Genomic DNA, 19612 nt, shown 5'->3' with positions numbered 1-19612 from the left:
AATAAATTTAATCTTGGACTTTCCTTATGTGACTTTCCTTATTGAACGAAAGATTTAAAAAAATGTCGGTAAATCAATCTATTTGAAAATGTTTATTCTTGGTTTCCATTTCCTTCCACGAATTCTTTTTATTTTTTTCGTTATTTTTACTGCCGTGACGGCACTTAGGAAAGCACAATTTTGTACTCTGCCATTCTTAGTATGAGATGTCGCATGTCGAGACAGAGGGTAAATTTGGCTGTCATTCTAGCGAACTCACCTCTATAAATTTGCAATGAATACAACATTGCCACCATAGTTGACTAACAAACGTCAAACTTCAAACGTCAAACGTGAAACGTCGTTTTCGCAACAAGGAGTAAAAATTTATTTTTACGAAAGTGAAAACGGTTTCAGATATAAAATAACTAATTAATTTTTTGGAACATATTTAAAACGGACTCAAGAAATACCATCAATTTATTGCCTGTATTGTGTGTGCAGATTTTGTGAAAACTAAACAATGGCGGATCCACTGAGTCTCCTGCGCCAGTACAACATAAACAAAAAAGAAATTATTGAACGTGATAATCAAATAATTTTCGGTGAATTCTCTTGGCCGAAAAATGTGAAAACAAACTATTTAAAATATGGGTAAGTAGACCTACGTGGCGACTTGCTTAAATATTTAACCGAGCATACCTTAATTGCTACGAATTTTATACGCAGTTCCGGGAAGAAAGGGGCACCACGCGAATATTACACGTTGGAATGTTTATTATATCTGCTAAAAAATGTTATGCTCCAGCACTCGGTGTATGTGCGGCAATGTGCTGTTAGTATCTAATTAAATTTTTGTATAATTGGTGCATCGAAACTTACCTTATCTACTCCACAGGCAGAGGATATACCGGCAGTCAATCGGCCCGATCGCAAAGAGTTGCTTGCCTATCTTAATGGCGAGACTTCAACATGCGCTAGTATAGATAAAAGTGCCCCACTTGAAATCCCCACACAAGTAAAACGACCTGCAGACGGAGATGGGCCGGCGGGTGATTCACTTGCGAAGAAGGCACGCTTTGAAGAAACGCAAGTGCAGAAGGTGCGTGAGCAGCTGGCAGCACGTTGGGATGTCAACAAAAAGGAAACTACGGTCAACATAGATAATATCAAATCGCTCTCGGAAACGATGTCCGTAGAGAAGATTGCTGCTATCAAAGCAAAGCGCTTGGCCAACAAACGTACTACCATCAAACGCACGGACAATGAAGATGCCATGGCTACAGATTTACGTGCCATACTTGATTATGATGTGGATTCAACGAAGCATATAATAAGTCGCGAAAGGCAATGGCGCACGCGTACAACGATTTTGCAGAGTGCGGGCAAAATGTTTGCAAAAAATATCTTTGCTATTCTGCAAGGCATAAAGGCGCGTGAAGAGGGACGAAATAGGCCGGCAGCACAACAAGCAATTAAAATGCCAGAACCGGCGCGTATTGCCAAACCGCAACCACAACTGACGCAATATAATCGTTACGATCAGGAGCGTTTCAACAGGCAGAAAGAAGGTTTGCTGTCTACTTTGAGCTTAATTTTAAAAATTCTGAGTATTTTGTCGTTCTGCAGAAACCGAGGGATTCAAAATCGACACACTGGGAACTTACCATGGCATGTCACTGAAATCAGTGACAGAGGGATCACTGGCACAACGCAAGGCAAATATGGCACCCCAAATACGTAAGTTAGTTTATATTATTTAGAAAATTATATTTAATGGAAAATTTAACTACAGCTGGTCGTCCAAAGGAACTGCTGCCTACTGCTCAAGCTCGTCAAGTAGCGCCATCGGCCCAGAAACGAGTCTCACGTACGCCCATAATTATAATACCTTCCGCCAATACCAGCCTCATCACAATGTATAATGCCAAGGACATTTTGCAGGAATTGAAATTTATCTCGACAGAAGATAAGAAACGTGCAGGTGGTACACGCGATAACGAAGTCTTGTTGCAGGTAAGTTTTCGAAACGGAAGCAAACACAAATTATTTTGTCCAATGTAATCGGAACGGCCCAGTTGTATATTCATTAAATTGAGTTTATTTATTCATAATCATTACCCGAATATGAGAAATTGTTTCATGCTTTTGCGGTAGCAATATTTCACTTGCTTGTTATTAACTTATTCTAAATAAATTTATTATTATTTGACTTGTAGCGCAAACGAAACAACCAAACTGTGCCTTATCGTATTATCGATAACCCTCAGAAGCTTTCGGCTCAAGATTGGCAGCGAGTTGTGGCAGTATTTGTAATGGGGCCTGCTTGGCAGTTTAAAGGCTGGCCTTGGGATGGTAACCCGGTCGAAATTTTCTCCAAAAGTAAATAGGTTGCATTACACCGCATCAGAAAAATATCATAATATGAATTTCCTCTGCCTTTTCGCAGTTTGTGCTTTTCACTTACGCTTTAGCGAACTGAAACTGGACACCAACGTAGCAAAGTGGTCCGTTACGGTGTTGAATCTTTCTCAGAATAAACGACATTTAGACCGCGCTGTATTAATGACTTTCTGGGAGACTTTGGATAAGTGAGTAGAATAATCAGAAATTGATATAGATAATATTTTAAATGAAAACAATTTATATGTTACAGATACATGGCAAAAAATAAACCTGATTTAAGATTTTGAAGCACCTGTACACGCGTTGTCGCAAAATCAGTGCTTACTAATGCTGCAGCACATCATACAATCCTCTATTGTGCTAGATATGAGGGAGACTTTTTTGTATTTTTATTTTTCAGAAAGAAACCTTGTAGTTAGTAGTTCAATTAATTTAAAATAACCTCGAAAATATAATGCATTATCACTGTCGACAAAATGGAAAGAAATTCGCTTCTCATGTCTGTTTCAAGCGCGCAGCACGTTTATATGACTGAATTGTTCTCCTTCCACAACATAGTAATACATTAAAAAAAACACATCTTCATCGAAACCATTTCATTTTCATTTACTGCAAAGAAGCCAGCCTGCAAGCCTCCTGCGAGACATAATACATACCTAGTGTGTTAAAAACCAAAAACAAATTACATATATAAAAAAATTAAAATTGTTTATTGTAGCTATTAAAGAGTTAAATATATAAACGTCACTAATAGTTTTATAAACAGGTGAGTACATTTATTTGGAAAAGTTCTTGTCTGAAATTTCATAAAACTAGGGACCACAACAGACCAATCGGAACGTGGAATGTCCACACAATAAAGTGTCTGAAAAAATTAATACAATCATCTTTTTTTACAGCAATTTTTTCAACAATCACAAGTGATGCGATAATTTTTTAATACAATCAATTAAACACCAAATAATTAATTATTTCCATTCTCCACTTGGTCACTTTACATTGCTCCAATTTGCAATATCGGCAGAAACAAATGAAAAGCCTTTTCGATATGTTGTGTGGCGACTAGCATTTCAGCGAAAAGCGTACTTATGCAAGTATTCGCGAAATCCTCTGGCACTATTTGGGGGTCCAGCTTGATAGCCGTTAATGCTGCAGCAAAACGATTTGTCAGCCCATTTAAGTGTATATTAAACTGCTTGCACAATTGGACAATACAATCAACTTCGTTGGCAGTGCTATGATGTTCTTTCACCAACAACAATTCAGCGATTTTATGTAATTTATTCATTTGTATAGCACACGCTTGAGCTAGTGTGGTAAGGCCTTGAGCAAAAGTCTCCTGTACGGTGTCTTTGGTGACAACCGTGGGCGCAATGTGGAGCCATTCCAGCGCTTTTGACCAGTTGCTGTAAAAAGAATGGCACATATCTAATGTAAAGCAAGTCTAAACTAAGCTAGCCAGTTTAACATACCTCGTTATGTCATCGAAGCTGATTGCCAAATCTGCATCTTCTATGGCGCTCATTAAACGTGCATTCAACTCCTTTGCATCGTAGTCCCCATCGCTTTCTCCTTCCAAATCTTCCAACTCCATAAGTTCTTTTACTTCCGTAATTGTCTCTTGCAAATCGGTAAGCGCATTGCCACTAACTGCGTCCTGTAATTTCTGCAATTTAAGTGTTGATTCTTTAGATAATATTTCCAATGCTTCCAGGTGTACCAGGCCACATTCGTTTTCGAAAAGCAGATCGAAACGTAGCATTTCACGTGATTTCTCCAGTTTCATCTCTTTTAATGTATTTTCTAATTGATCAGCATCTTTTTTAGCCTCTTTAAGTATCTACAAGTAAGGAAATTGATAATTATACTATATAACAACATTCTATTTCCTCTCTTCACCAACCTGGCTTAAATTTGGCCTCTCCGCCTCCAAACCGAGCAATTTTCGTTTATTCTTTAAGAGCGGGTCATTCTCTTGCAATATGTGCATTGTTTTTTTCCCGATGCCTTCAAGCGTATCTAAACCTGTGTTCAATACTTTTGTTCCAATCGTTGTTACTCCACTAACAATATTTAAACTAAATACAGGCGCCGCCTCTTCCTCCTGCTGAACATTATGTGATCGGCTATCACTTAAATTGTTTTGATTTTCGTTTTTATCTTGCACTGTTGGCGTTTCCGACTCACTTTTAGCCTTTGTTGCTTCGGCAGCCTGCATACGTACCAACTCTTCCGGATCGGGTACACCAATTACTTGATTAAGCCCTTGGCTCACAGTTGACGTAATATTTCCAAACCCTTCAGAAGCTGTGGAAATGACTGAAGAGACTACACCTCCGAAGAGACCACCCCAACCTGTATTTGGCCTTTGGGTTGTTAAAGGATTTTGTGTTTTTTGGCTCATTGACTCTGTGGATGCGCCCTTGTTGCTATTGATGTCTTGCTTGATTTCTTCTACATTTTCCACAGTTTTCGAATTTGAGGAATGAATATTATTATTAGTTGGACTTGACTTTTCGCTACTGTGATTTTGTCCCAACAAATTATCATCCTGTGCATCATCGAAGTTATCCTCTGCATCACCCCAATCATCCCAATTGTCATCGTCGTCGCCCTGACCCCAATCATTTTTCCCAGGCACAGACCTGTTTATATCTTTAGCTTCACTTTTGGTCGACATAATTTCCTAAATAGGAATTCACTTTGTATCTAAGTTTACGCGAAAATATTTCCTTTTATTTACGTGTCTTTTGTTGAAGGTAAAAATAGGGATGGACCAACCTATGAGCAATTCGATGCAAAGACTATGTATACAAGCTGGTAACAAGAATGTTAGAATACAAGATTGCGTCTTCCGAATTCGCTGCAACGTCACGCCTGGAGAATATACAAACAAATGGAAGGGAAATTACTTGTTTGTGAAAAGAAAGCGTAAACGAAAGCAATAGATAGCCAAACAATCCGACGTCATGCCTCAAAAATATACAAACAAATGGAAGCGAAATTACTTGTTTGTGAAGTGGGGGGATTAACGAAAGCAATAAACTGCCAAACACAAAAAAGTATACACCACACACACACACACACACATTTTCTTATCCCGACGTCAAGCCATACTGAATATTTACGAACAAGTAATTTATCTTACTTTTGTTTTTCTTGTTTATTTGCTTTGTATTATTATAGCTCATGATGTTAACCGGTTGTCAAAAATCGTGGAAAATAAAATAGCGGTTTTCGGATGACGCCATCTTTAATTTCTACATATACACCATGAGGTGGTGGTATTAAAAGGAAATTAGTGAAAGGGAATTAGGAGAATTTTCATTTATATTCAATTCGAAGAGCAATAAACAAACCGTCCAAGGTTCCACTATATATCAGATAACCGAATTTGTAGGCTTTATTGCAATGAGATTTTGCGGCGAGGGTATGGGTCGTCGTCCAGTTGTTGGCTCTTACTTCCACATACCTACAAGGGAATCGGACGTTACACCAAATATGAACATCTCATTGGGCAAGGACAGCACTGGAGGCTCTATCGAGGAAGCCTTAGCACGAGTGATAAAATACAAGATAGCGTCTTCGCAATTCGCTGCAGATACATATACAAACAAAAGGACATACAAACAAAATAGTAAAATGGTGAAAAACGGAAGCTCGACTTAGTCAAACACTCTTGGCTTCTATTTGTACAATGTATCAAAAAACGTATAAAACATGGAGTTGCATTTGTCGGTCCATTTCGCTACCTAAGCCTAACCAAACTCGGCTAGAAAATTTACTACCAAAAACAAATTAGCTCTCATTAAAATAAGTCGTGATTCTAAGTGATTTTGGTTTGGTGAATGTCCGTCCTTAACTCTCGTAAAACTCTCATAAATTATGATAAGACACAAAAACTTACTTACAAACTAAGAGGAATAAATTTGAAGCCCAAGAAAATTTACTCAAAGAACATTTAAAGAGAATTAGGGGCAAATCCCGGCCCGCTCCCTAATAAAGCTCGTCTAGGAAATTCACCACCAAAAACCAATTGGAAGTAATTTAAATCAATTACGATTCTAAGTGGTTTTGGGTGAGAAATTTCAAGAAGAGAAATGAAGTTTGCTCTGCTTGCCAAATTGTTTATTTATTCGTTGATGGTAGTAACTCACAAATTACTTATTGCTTACAATTGCTTCCGACAATTGCTTCGGCCTGGTTCAGCAGAAAAAAACTAGGCCTGAATATCAAAAAGTGTGCCGCAGTATCTTTCTCAAGATCGCACGTCTGTACTCCAACCAACTACAATTAAAACAACGAGACAATAAGTGCAATCGACAGCATAAAGGATCTAGCGTTTAAAACTCTTGGTTTTATTACTATAACCAGCAAGGACTTCACAAATCCCAACACCTTACTGAGCCTTTTCTCCTCCTTAGTCCTTCCAATTCTGGAATATGGCACAGCAATCTGGTCTCCTTTTACTGACTCTGCAATCAAACGCGTCGAAGGAGTACAAGTGAAACTCTGCAGAAACCTGGATTACCGATACAGTCGACAAGGAGAATACAGATCAACACTTGAGATCTATGACCAGTTCCACATCAATAATTTGCAAGCACGTCGGCAGGTAGCGGACCTAATATTCTTTTTCAAAGCTGTGAATGGCCTGATCGATGCCGCAGATATCAATAGTTGCTTTGAATTCGCACCTGTTGGACTTCCACTGAGACGCAATCGGCTCCTAAAAATCACAAGGACAACCAAAAACTATGTTTTTAACGGTCCACATAACCGAATATCTAGGATCGCCAACTCTCTGCACAACGAGGTGGACTTTTACAGCGGATCACTCAATACCTTCGTACCAGATATTAAATCACGTCTATTACCATACGCCTAGGTGAAACATTATTTCGAATTTTTTTTTTTGAATCAATTAATTGTTACAAATACCCTATTAATTTGTTTAAACCTTTCCCCTCAAAAGTCAATTTTTCTCATTTCATTAATTGTTACCAAGTTGTATATTGCCGATTGGCGTTTGTGTACTAAATAAATAAATAAATAAATATCACCTTTGAATATTATGACCATTTGGGTCATCGTCATATTTATTAACCATGTAGAGTTCTCCAAAGTATTTCAATTAATCCATCCAATTTGTATAAAATTAAAAAAACACCATACGTAAACACTTTCCTGACTTTCTATGTTCATTTCTTCATCAAAATTCTTCTACAACATATTTTTGGCTTGTCTTTTTACTCTATTAAAATTTGGAAAATAACTCGAATACAACTCAATAAACCGGCTGATAAGGAGAATATAGTTGCAGTTCTTGACCCAGCGCTATCATACAGGAAATCATATAAATAAAAAGGTGTTGGACTCATGAAACAAAAATACATGAGCTTTATTGGCATTTTGGATTGTTATTTACAAAAAATTGTCATATTAATTTAAAACAACTTTATTGCCAATAAGGTTACCACCACATATTGCGCGGTTTGTAGCTGTTTAGCACTTTCGAATTTTGTTTTTTGCAAGTTTGTAGATTACATTCCACAAAAGCATCTCTGCAATTGTACTTTTCTTCGTTTCGGTAGTCGGCTGAGCTCGGCCATTTTTCTTTTTCTTTTACTGAACGAGTGAAGTAGACGTTCGACGCGTTTTTCGTTCGTGTGCTGAAAATTTGCAAGAACTTGGTATAAGTTTTTCTTATTCACAACTAGTTGATAAAATTCAACCAAAAAAGACTATATGTATACGAAAAGTGTTTAGTATATTCAGCGATATTAACTATTTAAAATTTCAGTAGCCCATGTGAAAAAACTGATGAGATAGCAAAAAAAGAATATACTGCCGTATACACCAAAAAAAAAAGTCCCTTAACTGAACTGAAACTCTTAATAGATAGAGAAAAGACAATTTTGGTTTTATTTCTTCTCGATTTCTATATACAATAGAAGCAGTGTAAGCAAGTGAGCAAGCATTCGAGATTTTCCTAAACGGAAAGAAAGAAAAAACCAGCAACTGATTGGAGGGTAATATGAGTAATGCTATTAACCAAAATGGCACAGGTCTAGAGCAGCAGGTAAGTGTCATGAAATGAATGATTGTGATAATAGTGTATATAATAGTGCAGGTGTAAAAGTGATTTATAAATGGTGAATACAGTTTTTCTAAATGTTTATTAAAAAAAATTATTGATTTCATAACATATTACAACTATACATGCTGTCCTTCCTATCGCAGTCTACCGCTTTAGCTACCCGTTCGTTTCGACCCCGTCGTGCGGCGTTCGTACAATTTCATCGTTTCGTTGATTGTGAATTACATATTTCGTTTCGCTTTTACATTCTTTTTATTACTTTATTTCCTTTTTTATGTCAATCATCACATTTCTTTTTCGCTAAGTAATTCTTCTCTTTGTTGTAAGATTTTAAGTTTTTTATTTCGCCAATTTGTTCCGCTTGTCTATTTTCATTGGATGTTCTACTTCGCTTTGCTTCGATTATCATTAAGCCGAGTTTACCAAAGAACATAAAGTTTTTTATGTTCAGAGTTTATTGGCTCGTTTGGGAGGCCCTTCCGCGGCAATTGTTGCTACAAGTTTACGCTGGTGCAGTTAGTATACCCGCGTACTTGTGCCCAATAGTATTATAATTTATTCACATAACGGTAGTATGTAACAGCATGAAAGAATCGAGATAAAAAAAGACCTGTGTATATAGGTACACCAAAAGCTCATAATGATGAGAGATATTGAAAATGGGCGAAATCGGTCAATCAAGAAGTCCACCTTCCATACATCGATATTTAAAAAAAAAGAAATAAATATGATGTAAAAATAATGCAACCACAATTTGGTAAAAACTTTAAACCCATGAAAAGAAAGCCGCAAGTAACATTTTTAAAAGTAGGCGGTGTCACCCCATCTTTAAGTAGATAGTGTATCCTACTGCATTTAGATTCGACATATTAATATTATTGAGATCGGATAAAAGTCACGCACTACGGTAGCATCCCAGCAGCTTGGTGAACATAGTATTATTGTTCCTAACTGGGAGCAAAGGTACCTTGGCTAGTAAATTCACCACCCATAACCAAATTAGAACTAATTAGACTCAGTACAGATTATAATTGTTTTTTGTGTGTCGGATTTCTTAGCCTGGATGTAGTCAGAATCAGTGTAGATAGACATATAAACATATTTTATATATTATGTGATAAAATATGGAACATAGAATAGAAATTAATATTATATATACATACATATGTAGAGGTAGAAGAACAGCACAATCTGTAAACCTTTAATTACAGTAATTAGAATATTAACAGTAAAGGATAGATAAAGCTCAGATCTTCTACCTTTTACTGGTTTCTTATTTATTACAAGTAGCCGTATCGAATGATGGCAGAGGTTCTGAAAAATTTAGAGTTCGTAGAGCAAACTTCAGGACAATTTTTTGAGCACATAAAATACGACTATACAAGTTTTTTTGGGCAGGCATCCAAAGAAATATGTACAGCATTCCAAATTCTAAACTTATTTACACCTTATGAAACACAACATCGGGCACGATTTCGCACCAAATGCGGAATATGACTACTGAAAGAAAAATTTGAAGATAACTCCAATAGTCTTGTGAATTTTTGTGGGACCTCTGAAGAGGCTATAAAAGGCTCGGGAATTATGCCTTTTACTGTGACAACACAAAAGCACTGAATCTCTGTCTTAACAGACAGTTTTGAATCGGAAAACAAAAGGATAATTTGTGTTAAAGTTAAAGTCTGAGTGAGGAAATTAGAGCTTGTTTTATTCACTATTCGCTAGGTGGTTGGTGAATCAGAAGTAACTATTATGCAATTAATATGCACAGCGCTGCAAAGGTGAGCTTAATATCAAAATAAACACCCAAATTCGCTAACAGAATTAAGCATCGAGTGGTGGGTAATGTGATACGACGCATGAGTTGGGACCAGTTTAAAAATGATAAACGTACATTTTTTGGTATATTATTGGTTTTTTTGAAAGAGAAAGAATTCCATCGTTCCTTCTGGGTGGCCAAATCCAACGGCGTCAAATCACAGCTTAAGGGGTTATATACCTTGTGAGCCCGAAAAAATGGACGATTGTCATAATTTTTTTAAATATTATAATATATGTTTTAGAACTTTTATTCAAATGAGGCATATATCATACTAAAGGCTAACTCTCGAAGAATACGGTTTGGTGTTTTTATTTTAAATAATGTTATTATTTATTGTTGATATCGAACAAATGAAAAATTTTCTCGATATGAAAACCGCTTTTCATCAAAAAAAAAAAAAACGATTTTTGAGGTGTTGAAAAAACTAGCGAACTATGCAAATATTTATAAAAAGTGAACAGTTCAGATTCACGAGGTTGTGACGTCGAATAATAAAAAAAAGTTTATGCAAATCGGCCAAATAGCTTTTGATAAATAATGATCACCGCAACGGTAATATTCAAAAACACGACTTCGAGATAATCTCGTCTAAAGTTTTGCGTGCACTTCATCTATGGATAAAGGTCGCGTGCTTCCATGGTCTGTAACTTTCGTTCTAGTGCTCCGATCTTTATGATTTTTTGAATTTATATTTTAAAGATGATGTACTTTTAGAATATGCCATAAAAAAATTTTCGATTTTTTAGTCCAACACAAGGTATGTAACCCCTTAATTGACATCGCTGAGGCGGATTATGACAATTGGATTACCGAACTTGGCCTGCAAAAGATCGATCGTTGACAAGAATGGCATTTCCGAAAACTGGGCCAATAAGGTCACCGCAAAAAAAACCGCACCAAGCTGTCACTTTCTGATCATGCATTGGCTTCGCGGCGATCACTTTCTAATAAACGCACTCTTGGGGCTACACATTGGCTTTGAAAATAAATGTTCAATATTTCTGTTTGTTTGTTTATTCTCTAAACTGACGCCATGGCACTTGAGAAGGTGCAATCTTGTATTCTATCATTCTCAGATTTCGGCTATTGTTTCGTTGTCGGCGGATAAGAGTCTTGTATCCGCAAATCCGAGGTTTTTTTTTTCTTAACATTTTTATTTTATGGTTATGTAAAATAAAAATAAGAAACCAAGTTTATATCCGCTTATCGGAGCGGGATTGGTTCTTAAAATGCTATCTAAAAGTTGGTTCATGGCTTTTTGTCCGATTATGAGAAGTTCTCGCAAGTAGTGGTTTTACTGTACTTCAAATTTGATCACCGCACCTAAGTATACACGGCAGAAATACACTCGGAGGTTTGCCATTGCCTGCCGAGGGGGGACCGCTATTAGACAAATGTTTTTCTTAATTTTGGTGTTTCACCGAGATTCGAACCTACATCCTCTCTGTGAATAGTAGACACGCACCAACCTATTCAGCTACGGCGGCCGCCATACCTGCTATATTAAAAAAAATAGTGTCTGTTATGTAATGTTTTTTTATAATTTTTTCTTTTATATTGTTTTGAAAATTAAAAAAAATAGTTGCCTATTCCTGTGCATATATATATGTATATATATATTTAATTTATATTAACATTGCGAATGATTCATCTGTTATTTTAGTTAAGTCTCTAATTACTCCTAATGATGAACAAACCAATGCACTGCAGTGTTTATTTCTAAACTAGTCAAGTAGTTTTTAAAGTAATTTTAATCCGTTAGTATTGGTTGTTTCATTGTTATGCTTCAAGGATTGACGGTAATGAATCCCGCAAAAAATGAGTTAACTGTTCTTGTCTGAATTTATTTTCTTCTCATTCATCATTCGCGCATTGTTGCCGGGCGCGTCATTATAGAATATGTAGCTATACGCACGCATACATTTGCACATGAAGCTAAAAGAAATAGTATAATTATGCCTTAATGTATTTAACATTTTGCTGTTGTGGAGAATTTCGCATATTAATACATATGTATTTCTACAGTCGCCAACGTGTAAGTATGTGGCTGGTGCGAATTATGCTATGGGCCATTCCGTTGTGACGTGGGACGTAAGTGGGACGTTTTTACTCGTTTTTTGACAAGCATTTAAATATTTCAAAAAGTAGATAATACTCAAATAATCAAACCACTCAATAGAGATACTATGCGTTTTTGATGTATTAAGTTAATTATACTTCTATAACAAGCGCATACGTGTGATGTGTGGGAGAAAACAAATACGCGTAATTCTCGAGATACCCCTATTAAAGAGTAGATTTTTTAAATATTAAAAGAAAAAAAAAAACAATGGAAAAGTTTGTGACGGACAGGGCACTGTTTCGTGACAGGTGGAACGAGTAGAAACCACTTCCATATGTATATGCATATTTATTCAAGCACTAGGTGTATTTTTTTAAAGCTATTTTTATGAATATTTAAGTGAGAATTACATCTATTTCGTAAGTCAGAAAAACTGAAAAGCAAAATTCATGATAGGCGCCACTCTTCACAGAATGGCCCATACACTCACATTTGTATGTATGCATTACATACATATGCATAAGTATAATTTGTATAATATTTGACAACAGAGCAGTGCACTCTAGACGTGTGTACAGTGTTGGCGATTTTTTCGATCTATTTTTTTTTTACGAATATCGCTTTAATTGTGCGATGACTGGGCGATACGTGCAGTAGAATCAAAATGTAGATTTTTTGAAATTATATGTGAAATAGAAACCACGTGCGGGAAGCAAAATCTTCCGTAGCTTTTAAGAGAGGTTAATCACAATCAAGTTTTGCAGCTTTAGGCGGCAACGAAATTTTATACTATTTCGGTGTATTAGTGCTATGGGCTAAGCGTTTTCTCTGTCAATTCGACACTCAACGTCTCAGAGCAAATTTGTGCTACAAAAAAAAAATAATAATTCAAACTGGATTTTTATGGGTTGTAGCGAAGTTTGAGTTTGATGTAATCAAAATCGGAAATACTTTTATTCTAGACAACCCCTTCTAATTCCCCGCTCTTGCAGCACAAGCGAGCAATCATTTTCTGTGCTTTTTATAAATTGTTTTAGAGAATGGATTATTGGCTGAGCGACGTCGGCTGGCGTGTCGTCGTCTACACTATTCTTATTTTGTTTCTATCGGATGCTTTGTTGTTTTTATGTGTAAATGTGTTTATGTAGATAACGATTTAAAACGCGGTCAGCAAAAGGTTAGTAATATTTCCTTAGAAACAACAACACAGCTCTTGAGCAATATTTTTCCTGAATAAAAAAATTTAAGAGGGCACACCTGGTAATTTGAAAAAAAAAGTTATGTTGCGATACCATCGTTCGGTGAGTAAGTCTGCATTGACCTATTTGTGTAATTCTCGCCACATTTTCTTGCTTTAATTTGTCTTATTCTCTTTTTATACACTCATTTCATGCAGCTTCTGTTTCCGTAAGCTTAATATGATTTCCCTAACGCATTGTTATTGTATTATGTTTGACCGTGTTTTGTAGCACCTTGCTTGCTGCCTTGTTTTTTTGTTTTTTTTTTTACAAGGTAGATACTTGTTCGGATTATAGGTAGTGATATTTATCAAGATCATTGTGTGAGCGTGCTAAAATTCTTTTAGCAGAAAAAGCAATCGCAAGAATTAGCTATTTTTAAATTGGACCAATTTCTTAATGAGAAATGCATTGATATTACTTCATTTTTTATAGAACTCTAGAAAGAAAAACAAATATTTGAGCTTCCTAGCTTTGTTTGCGGGTATTAAAAAATTACGACATGTTTTGATAATCCCTTCTAAGTGTTTCAGTGTTATTGAACTCTAGGTGAGGTGGAGGAGACAGAATGAAAATAAATAGTCTTTTTCTTTATATCTTAGTTCTGTTGATTTTCCATCAAGTGGAAACTACAAATTTAAGCTACTTTCGAATATTTTCACTTTCCATAAAATTGAGGAAAATATTCTTATACTGTCAATTTTCTTGTTTATCAGAAGCTTGACTTTTCAATTTTAATTTCCATAATGAAAAACATTGGTGGAAATGGTTGGAAAGTTGGTAAGTTTATGCTGGAAATTATATGGGGCCTTACATCAGATCTCGCAACATAAAACACCGCACTATTATTTTAGATATTTAAGTATCTGCTTTGTTTTTCTCCAATATAATATTTCTACTACTTACTATTCATAATACTTTTAGGTTGCTGGTCTGGACTTGAATGGCGGCAAAGCTAATAATAGCAGCCCCATAACAACGAAGAGTTCATCTAATTCCGGCGTTTATATCCCTCCACATCTACGCGGAGGTGGCAACAGCGCACCTAACGCTAATAGTGATAATCGCGAGGAGAGAACTCCATCGTCAAAGTACGAAGGCAGAGAACAGCGCGGCGGCGGCGGTGGAGAGTATCGCAGAGGCGGCGGTGGTCGTGGTTATAACAATTCGGGTGGTGGTTACTCCGGCGGTGGGCGTCGTGGTGGTGGAGGCAGATACGAGGAGAACAGCGGCGGTTTCGAAGGTATGTCAATTTAAAATGTGACTGATGTTTGAAAGAGATTCGGAATGTGGGAAAAGTAAATAAAATTTTCTAATTTTTCCCCATTTACAGTTGAAGGTGAAACCCGACGTGGTGGAGAAGATTGGAATCGTGGAGGTCGTGGCCCGCAAAATTCGCGAACATTTGATAGGCGGGAAAACGGAGGCTATCGTGGCGGACGCAATCAAGGCCAGGGCGGTGGTGCCGGTAGTGGAAATACCAGTAATCGTAACAGTGAAACCTTCGACGATCAAGCACAACCACAACAACCTCGCAACGATCGTTGGCAGGAGCCAGAGCGTCGCCCAGAAGACGGTGCACAGCAACGCAACGAAAGAGGCGGAGGTGGTGGTGGCAACGGCGGAGAACGTAACTATGGCGGACGATGGAAGGAAGATCGCCGCGGCGACATCGACTACACTAAATTGGGACCACGTGATGAACGCGTGGAGACGGAACTGTTCGGTGTCGGCAACACCGGCATTAACTTTGACAAATACGAGGATATACCCGTGGAAGCGACGGGACAGAATGTACCGCCTAACATCGTATCGTTTGATGACGTGCAGCTGACCGAGATCGTACGCAATAACGTGATGTTGGCTAGATATGATAAACCGACACCGGTGCAGAAATATGCGATCCCAATTATAATAAATGGGCGCGATTTAATGGCCTGCGCACAAACCGGGTCGGGCAAGACAGCAGCTTTTTTGCTGCCTATTCTCAATCAAATGTATGAGCATGGCATGACGCCGCCACCGCAAAATAATCGCCAGTACAGTCGCCGTAAGCAGTATCCGCTTGGGCTAGTACTGGCACCGACGCGCGAGCTCGCCACACAGATTTTCGAGGAGGCCAAGAAGTTTGCGTATCGCTCTCGTATGCGTCCCGCTGTACTCTACGGCGGTAATAATACAAGTGAGCAAATGCGTGAATTGGATCGTGGCTGCCATCTGATTGTGGCTACGCCGGGTCGTCTGGAGGATATGATTACACGCGGAAAGGTGGGTTTAGACAACATACGATTTTTGGTATTGGATGAGGCCGATCGTATGTTGGACATGGGTTTCGAACCACAAATCCGACGCATTGTAGAGCAATCTAATATGCCACCAACTGGGCAGAGGCAAACTTTGATGTTCTCGGCTACTTTCCCCAAACAAATACAAGAGCTGGCATCTGATTTTCTTAGCAATTATATATTCTTGGCTGTGGGACGTGTTGGTTCCACGTCGGAGAATATAACCCAAACTATTTTATGGGTATACGAACAAGATAAGCGTTCGTATTTGCTTGATCTATTGTCGTCGATACGCGCCGGTGCCGAGTACTCAAAGGATAGTTTAACGCTTATCTTCGTAGAAACGAAAAAAGGCGCCGACGCACTGGAAGAGTTCCTCTACCAATGCAATCATCCGGTGACAAGTATTCACGGTGATCGTACACAAAAAGAACGTGAGGAGGCTTTACGTTGCTTCCGTTCCGGCGATTGTCCCATTTTGGTTGCCACTGCGGTGGCAGCACGTGGCTTGGACATTCCCCATGTGAAGCACGTTATTAACTTTGACCTGCCCTCAGATGTGGAGGAGTACGTACATCGCATTGGTCGTACAGGCCGTATGGGCAATCTCGGTGTTGCTACATCGTTTTTCAATGAGAAGAATCGCAATATTTGTGGTGATTTGTTGGAGTTGCTCGTCGAGACAAAGCAGGAAGTTCCTGGTTTTCTTGAAGAGATGCTCTCATCAGACCGCACGCATAGTGGCAATCGGCGACGTGGAGGCGGTGGTGTTGGACGCTACGGCGGCGGTTTTGGCTCTCGTGATTACCGTCAAACTTCTGGCGGAGGCGGTGGTGGAGGTGGCCCCCGTAGCGGTGGTGGCGGTGGTGGTCCGCGAAGCGGCGGAGGTGGAGGTGGTGGATCGTACCGCAGCAATGGTAAGTAGTATGGGCGAATTGAGGAGTTATAATCCAAAGATTTATTTTTATAAAAAGAAAGTTTCTGTGTTTTAAAGTTTAGTTATATTAAAAATGTAAATAAGTTACGCTATTTAGAAAATAGATATTCTTAACCCTAGATCATTAAACTTAAATCAGTGTTACTCTCTCACTAATAATTCGTCTCACAGCCTACAAATTAAAAACAAGTATATTTTTATATTTCAAACAAATGAGTGTAAATTAAGAGAAGTATTATATTATTTCTATTTAATTTATTATGTAAAGTCTGCTAGTAAGGTGGTGTGACGGGAATATTTAGAATTCGCAAAACTGTAGGGCGTACGTGGTCTATTAGACGAATGTTTAGTGATCTAGGGTTAAGCTGCAGACTCAGAACTAAAAAAAAAAAAACGGAAACAATTTTATTTTTTTTATATAGTATTTGCCGTTTTCGATTCACCACTTCTTTGTTTGCTAGAGAATTCCACTGCTCGCTAAGCGGCAAATTTGTATGTAATGGCATGAGTATGCGCATTTGTTTAACCGCTTAGCTCAAAAGCGACAAGTGTATGTAGGCAGGGCTTTTTTATTGTTATTTTGCATACTTTAGCCGCAATGCTTTGAAAATCAACGGGATTGTGACCGTTCTATGGCGGGATATCTTTATGAATTAATATAATGACATAACAGTTTGTATAAACGAAATCAATGCTGTGTTCAAGGGGGTTTTTTTTATTCCCTATGCGCTAGGTTCTGGGTGGTTGGTGAATCGAAAGCAGTTATTTTCTAAATTCGGTGCAGAAAGTCTCAATTTAAATTTACACTTTCAGGTGGCAGTTCTGGTGGTGGCTACTATGGCGGTGGTGGAGGTGGAGGTGGTGGCTCTTACGGAGGCAGTTACTCGGCATCTCATGCTAACTCCAACTCCGGTCCCGATTGGTGGGGAAGTTAAATAAAGTGAACTGATTGCGAATATCCGCTGAAAGCGAAAAATCAAATAAATGAAATGTATGAAAAAGTAAACAAAAAGATGAAATCAGCAACTGCAAAATATAAGGGTTGAGAGAGTGCAAAGCAAAGCAAGATTAACAATGCATACGGAAGACATTATAAAAAGGAAACATAATGGAAGCGGAACTGCGAAAAAAAAATAGAAATTATATATTACAATTATTTATGTATAGATTACTAATTTTATAAAACAGTAAACATTCAAACAAATCATATACACATTTATACAAATAAGGAAATATTATCCCTTCCCACACCAAAAGGTACACATTCGTCCAAAAGGATTTCACACATACAAAACTAAACATCCAAACGGATCCTAATGAATTTCTCAAATTTGCTCCTAAGTATTTTCTTTTATAAGACTACCTATATAAAGAAAGACACACACACACTGTGGAAAATTACATAAATGGCTCATATTTATTGAAATAATAAACAATGGCAAACCCCTGCAACAATAATAAAAGAAAATTTTAAATTATAATTATTATAAAATACGAAAAGGCGTAAGCTATTGAAATACGAAGAAATTTTAAAAGGAGCACGAATGGGAATACAGTAACACTTTGAATTGAATGTGTGAGTGAATGATTGCAGAGGGCATGCAAATGCATATGCGCGCGTTGAGTTAAGCAACAGTTTAGCTGGAAAAGTATTGAATAAGGTGTGGTTGAAGGGTCGATCGATTCGGTTCGTTTGCCGAATCGTAATGGTGAAATACATTCGAATGCACTTACTCAATTGTTATGATTATTAGAGAAAAAACGTATAACAAGAAGAAACACAAGAGAACAGATACAATTGGCATTTTTGAATTTCATTTTTATTATTAATAAATGTAATAATGTAATCTAATTGCATTGGAAAGCACTTGAAAAAATGACGAATCTGAAAGAAGTTGAAAAATATAACTCTTATTAAAAGCAACTAAAAGCGTTGGAAAAAACGTACTTGCAATAAGAAATGTAATAATTAAAATCAGTATACAGCGGATATATATAAAATAAAAAAAAAACGAGAATCGTCAGCAACAACAATTTCAAATAGTAAATTACAACAAAACCTACAACAAATACAATAAAAAAAATATATATTAAACAAGTTTGCTAAATAAATGTACTTTTTAGCAAATGAAAAAAAAGATGTTTCATTCATACTAGCGCGACTTAGTAAATTTATAGTGTCAAGCTTGGATAAGCAAGAGCTGAGTGTGGCGCAACTCTATCTTCCTTAAGGTGGTTTTTCCTTAACCAAGAATCTTCTTACGGAAATGAAATAAACGGGTTTTCTCACTTGCAAAAACAAACAAAATGCGAATTTACTGTAGTTATTTCCTCATTGTAAAAGTATTTCAAATACGTTGCTACTTCCCGTAGTGGTTTTAAAAATGTGTTGATTGTGTAGAAAAGAAATTTGCGCACCTAAGTTTTTGAGTCTATTTTATTTATTTATTCCAGAAATCAAGAAAACATGATTTCAAAGTGAATACTAAAACTAAAAATAGAGTTGAATGGTACAGAAAATTCTTATTCTAAAACCGAGAAATCTAGCATGTTAGAATTCGAGATTTCATTAACCCTTCGTTGGGCACCTGGGCCTGGACAGACATTGGACGTGAATATAGTATATTTCTATATATCATTCCCATGGCAGCCGATTCTACGTACCGGAATGACTCGGGTTTTTCCCGACCAAGGGCTGCCGCCCCAGTATACTAGCCCTGTCTAGTGTAACTCATATCATCCCCCGCCTTACGTCACAGGAGCAAACCCCCGCAGCAATCCTG

At 37.3% G+C, this 19612-nt stretch overlaps 3 protein-coding genes across 6 annotated transcripts; 2 read left to right on the top strand and 1 right to left on the bottom strand.

Moving 5' to 3' along the window:
• The first annotated feature begins 293 nt into the window (after positions 1–293).
• On the top strand, positions 294–3090 carry LOC129248289 (parafibromin). The gene is made up of 8 exons (XM_054887779.1): positions 294–633; positions 709–814; positions 878–1550; positions 1609–1719; positions 1775–1995; positions 2199–2361; positions 2429–2570; positions 2636–3090. The coding sequence occupies exons 1-8, from the start codon at positions 503–505 to the stop codon at positions 2670–2672; spliced, it is 1584 nt and encodes a 527-aa protein (XP_054743754.1). The 5' UTR covers positions 294–502; the 3' UTR covers positions 2673–3090.
• On the bottom strand, positions 3073–5200 carry LOC129248297 (protein FAM114A2). Its single transcript, XM_054887791.1, has 3 exons — positions 4289–5200; positions 3858–4225; positions 3073–3791 (listed from the first exon to the last, which is right to left on the bottom strand). The coding sequence occupies exons 1-3, from the start codon at positions 5063–5065 to the stop codon at positions 3380–3382; spliced, it is 1557 nt and encodes a 518-aa protein (XP_054743766.1). The 5' UTR covers positions 5066–5200; the 3' UTR covers positions 3073–3379.
• A 2391-nt stretch (positions 5201–7591) lies between these two features.
• LOC129244645 (ATP-dependent RNA helicase bel) lies at positions 7592–18627 on the top strand. Of its 4 annotated transcripts, none has more exons than XM_054882408.1 (5): positions 7592–7753; positions 8340–8467; positions 14532–14850; positions 14941–16809; positions 17643–18627. In XM_054882408.1, exons 2-5 carry the CDS (start codon positions 8423–8425, stop codon positions 17762–17764), a joined length of 2355 nt encoding a protein of 784 aa, XP_054738383.1. In that variant the 5' UTR covers positions 7592–7753; positions 8340–8422; the 3' UTR covers positions 17765–18627. The 4 variants fall into 4 exon arrangements, with proteins under 4 accessions (XP_054738383.1, XP_054738376.1, XP_054738391.1 ...); XM_054882401.1 differs by having other exon boundaries at positions 8189–8467; XM_054882416.1 differs by lacking the exon at positions 7592–7753 and adding an exon at positions 7859–8078.
• The last annotated feature ends 985 nt before the right edge of the window (positions 18628–19612 follow it).

The sequence above is a fragment of the Anastrepha obliqua genome, chromosome 1 (genome assembly GCF_027943255.1).
Source record: "Anastrepha obliqua isolate idAnaObli1 chromosome 1, idAnaObli1_1.0, whole genome shotgun sequence".
Lineage (NCBI taxonomy): Eukaryota > Metazoa > Arthropoda > Insecta > Diptera > Tephritidae > Anastrepha > Anastrepha obliqua.
The sequence above is the reverse complement of the archived record's forward strand: the minus strand, read 5'-3'. Positions and strand labels throughout refer to the sequence as shown.

Coding starts and splice junctions, on each gene's coding strand:
- LOC129248289 (XM_054887779.1), top strand. CDS start 503: ATGGCGGATCCACTGAGTCTCCTGCGCCAGTACAACATAAACAAAAAA. Junction 634..708: donor ACAAACTATTTAAAATATGG/GTAAGTAGACCT, acceptor TTTTATACGCAG/TTCCGGGAAGAAAGGGGCAC. Junction 815..877: donor TGTATGTGCGGCAATGTGCT/GTTAGTATCTAA, acceptor TCTACTCCACAG/GCAGAGGATATACCGGCAGT.
- LOC129248297 (XM_054887791.1), bottom strand. CDS start 5,065: ATGTCGACCAAAAGTGAAGCTAAAGATATAAACAGGTCTGTGCCTGGG. Junction 4,226..4,288: donor AGAGGCCAAATTTAAGCCAG/GTTGGTGAAGAG, acceptor CCTTACTTGTAG/ATACTTAAAGAGGCTAAAAA. Junction 3,792..3,857: donor AGCTTCGATGACATAACGAG/GTATGTTAAACT, acceptor TTCTTTTTACAG/CAACTGGTCAAAAGCGCTGG.
- LOC129244645 (XM_054882408.1), top strand. CDS start 8,423: ATGAGTAATGCTATTAACCAAAATGGCACAGGTCTAGAGCAGCAG. Junction 14,851..14,940: donor GAACAGCGGCGGTTTCGAAG/GTATGTCAATTT, acceptor CCCCATTTACAG/TTGAAGGTGAAACCCGACGT. Junction 16,810..17,642: donor TGGATCGTACCGCAGCAATG/GTAAGTAGTATG, acceptor TTACACTTTCAG/GTGGCAGTTCTGGTGGTGGC.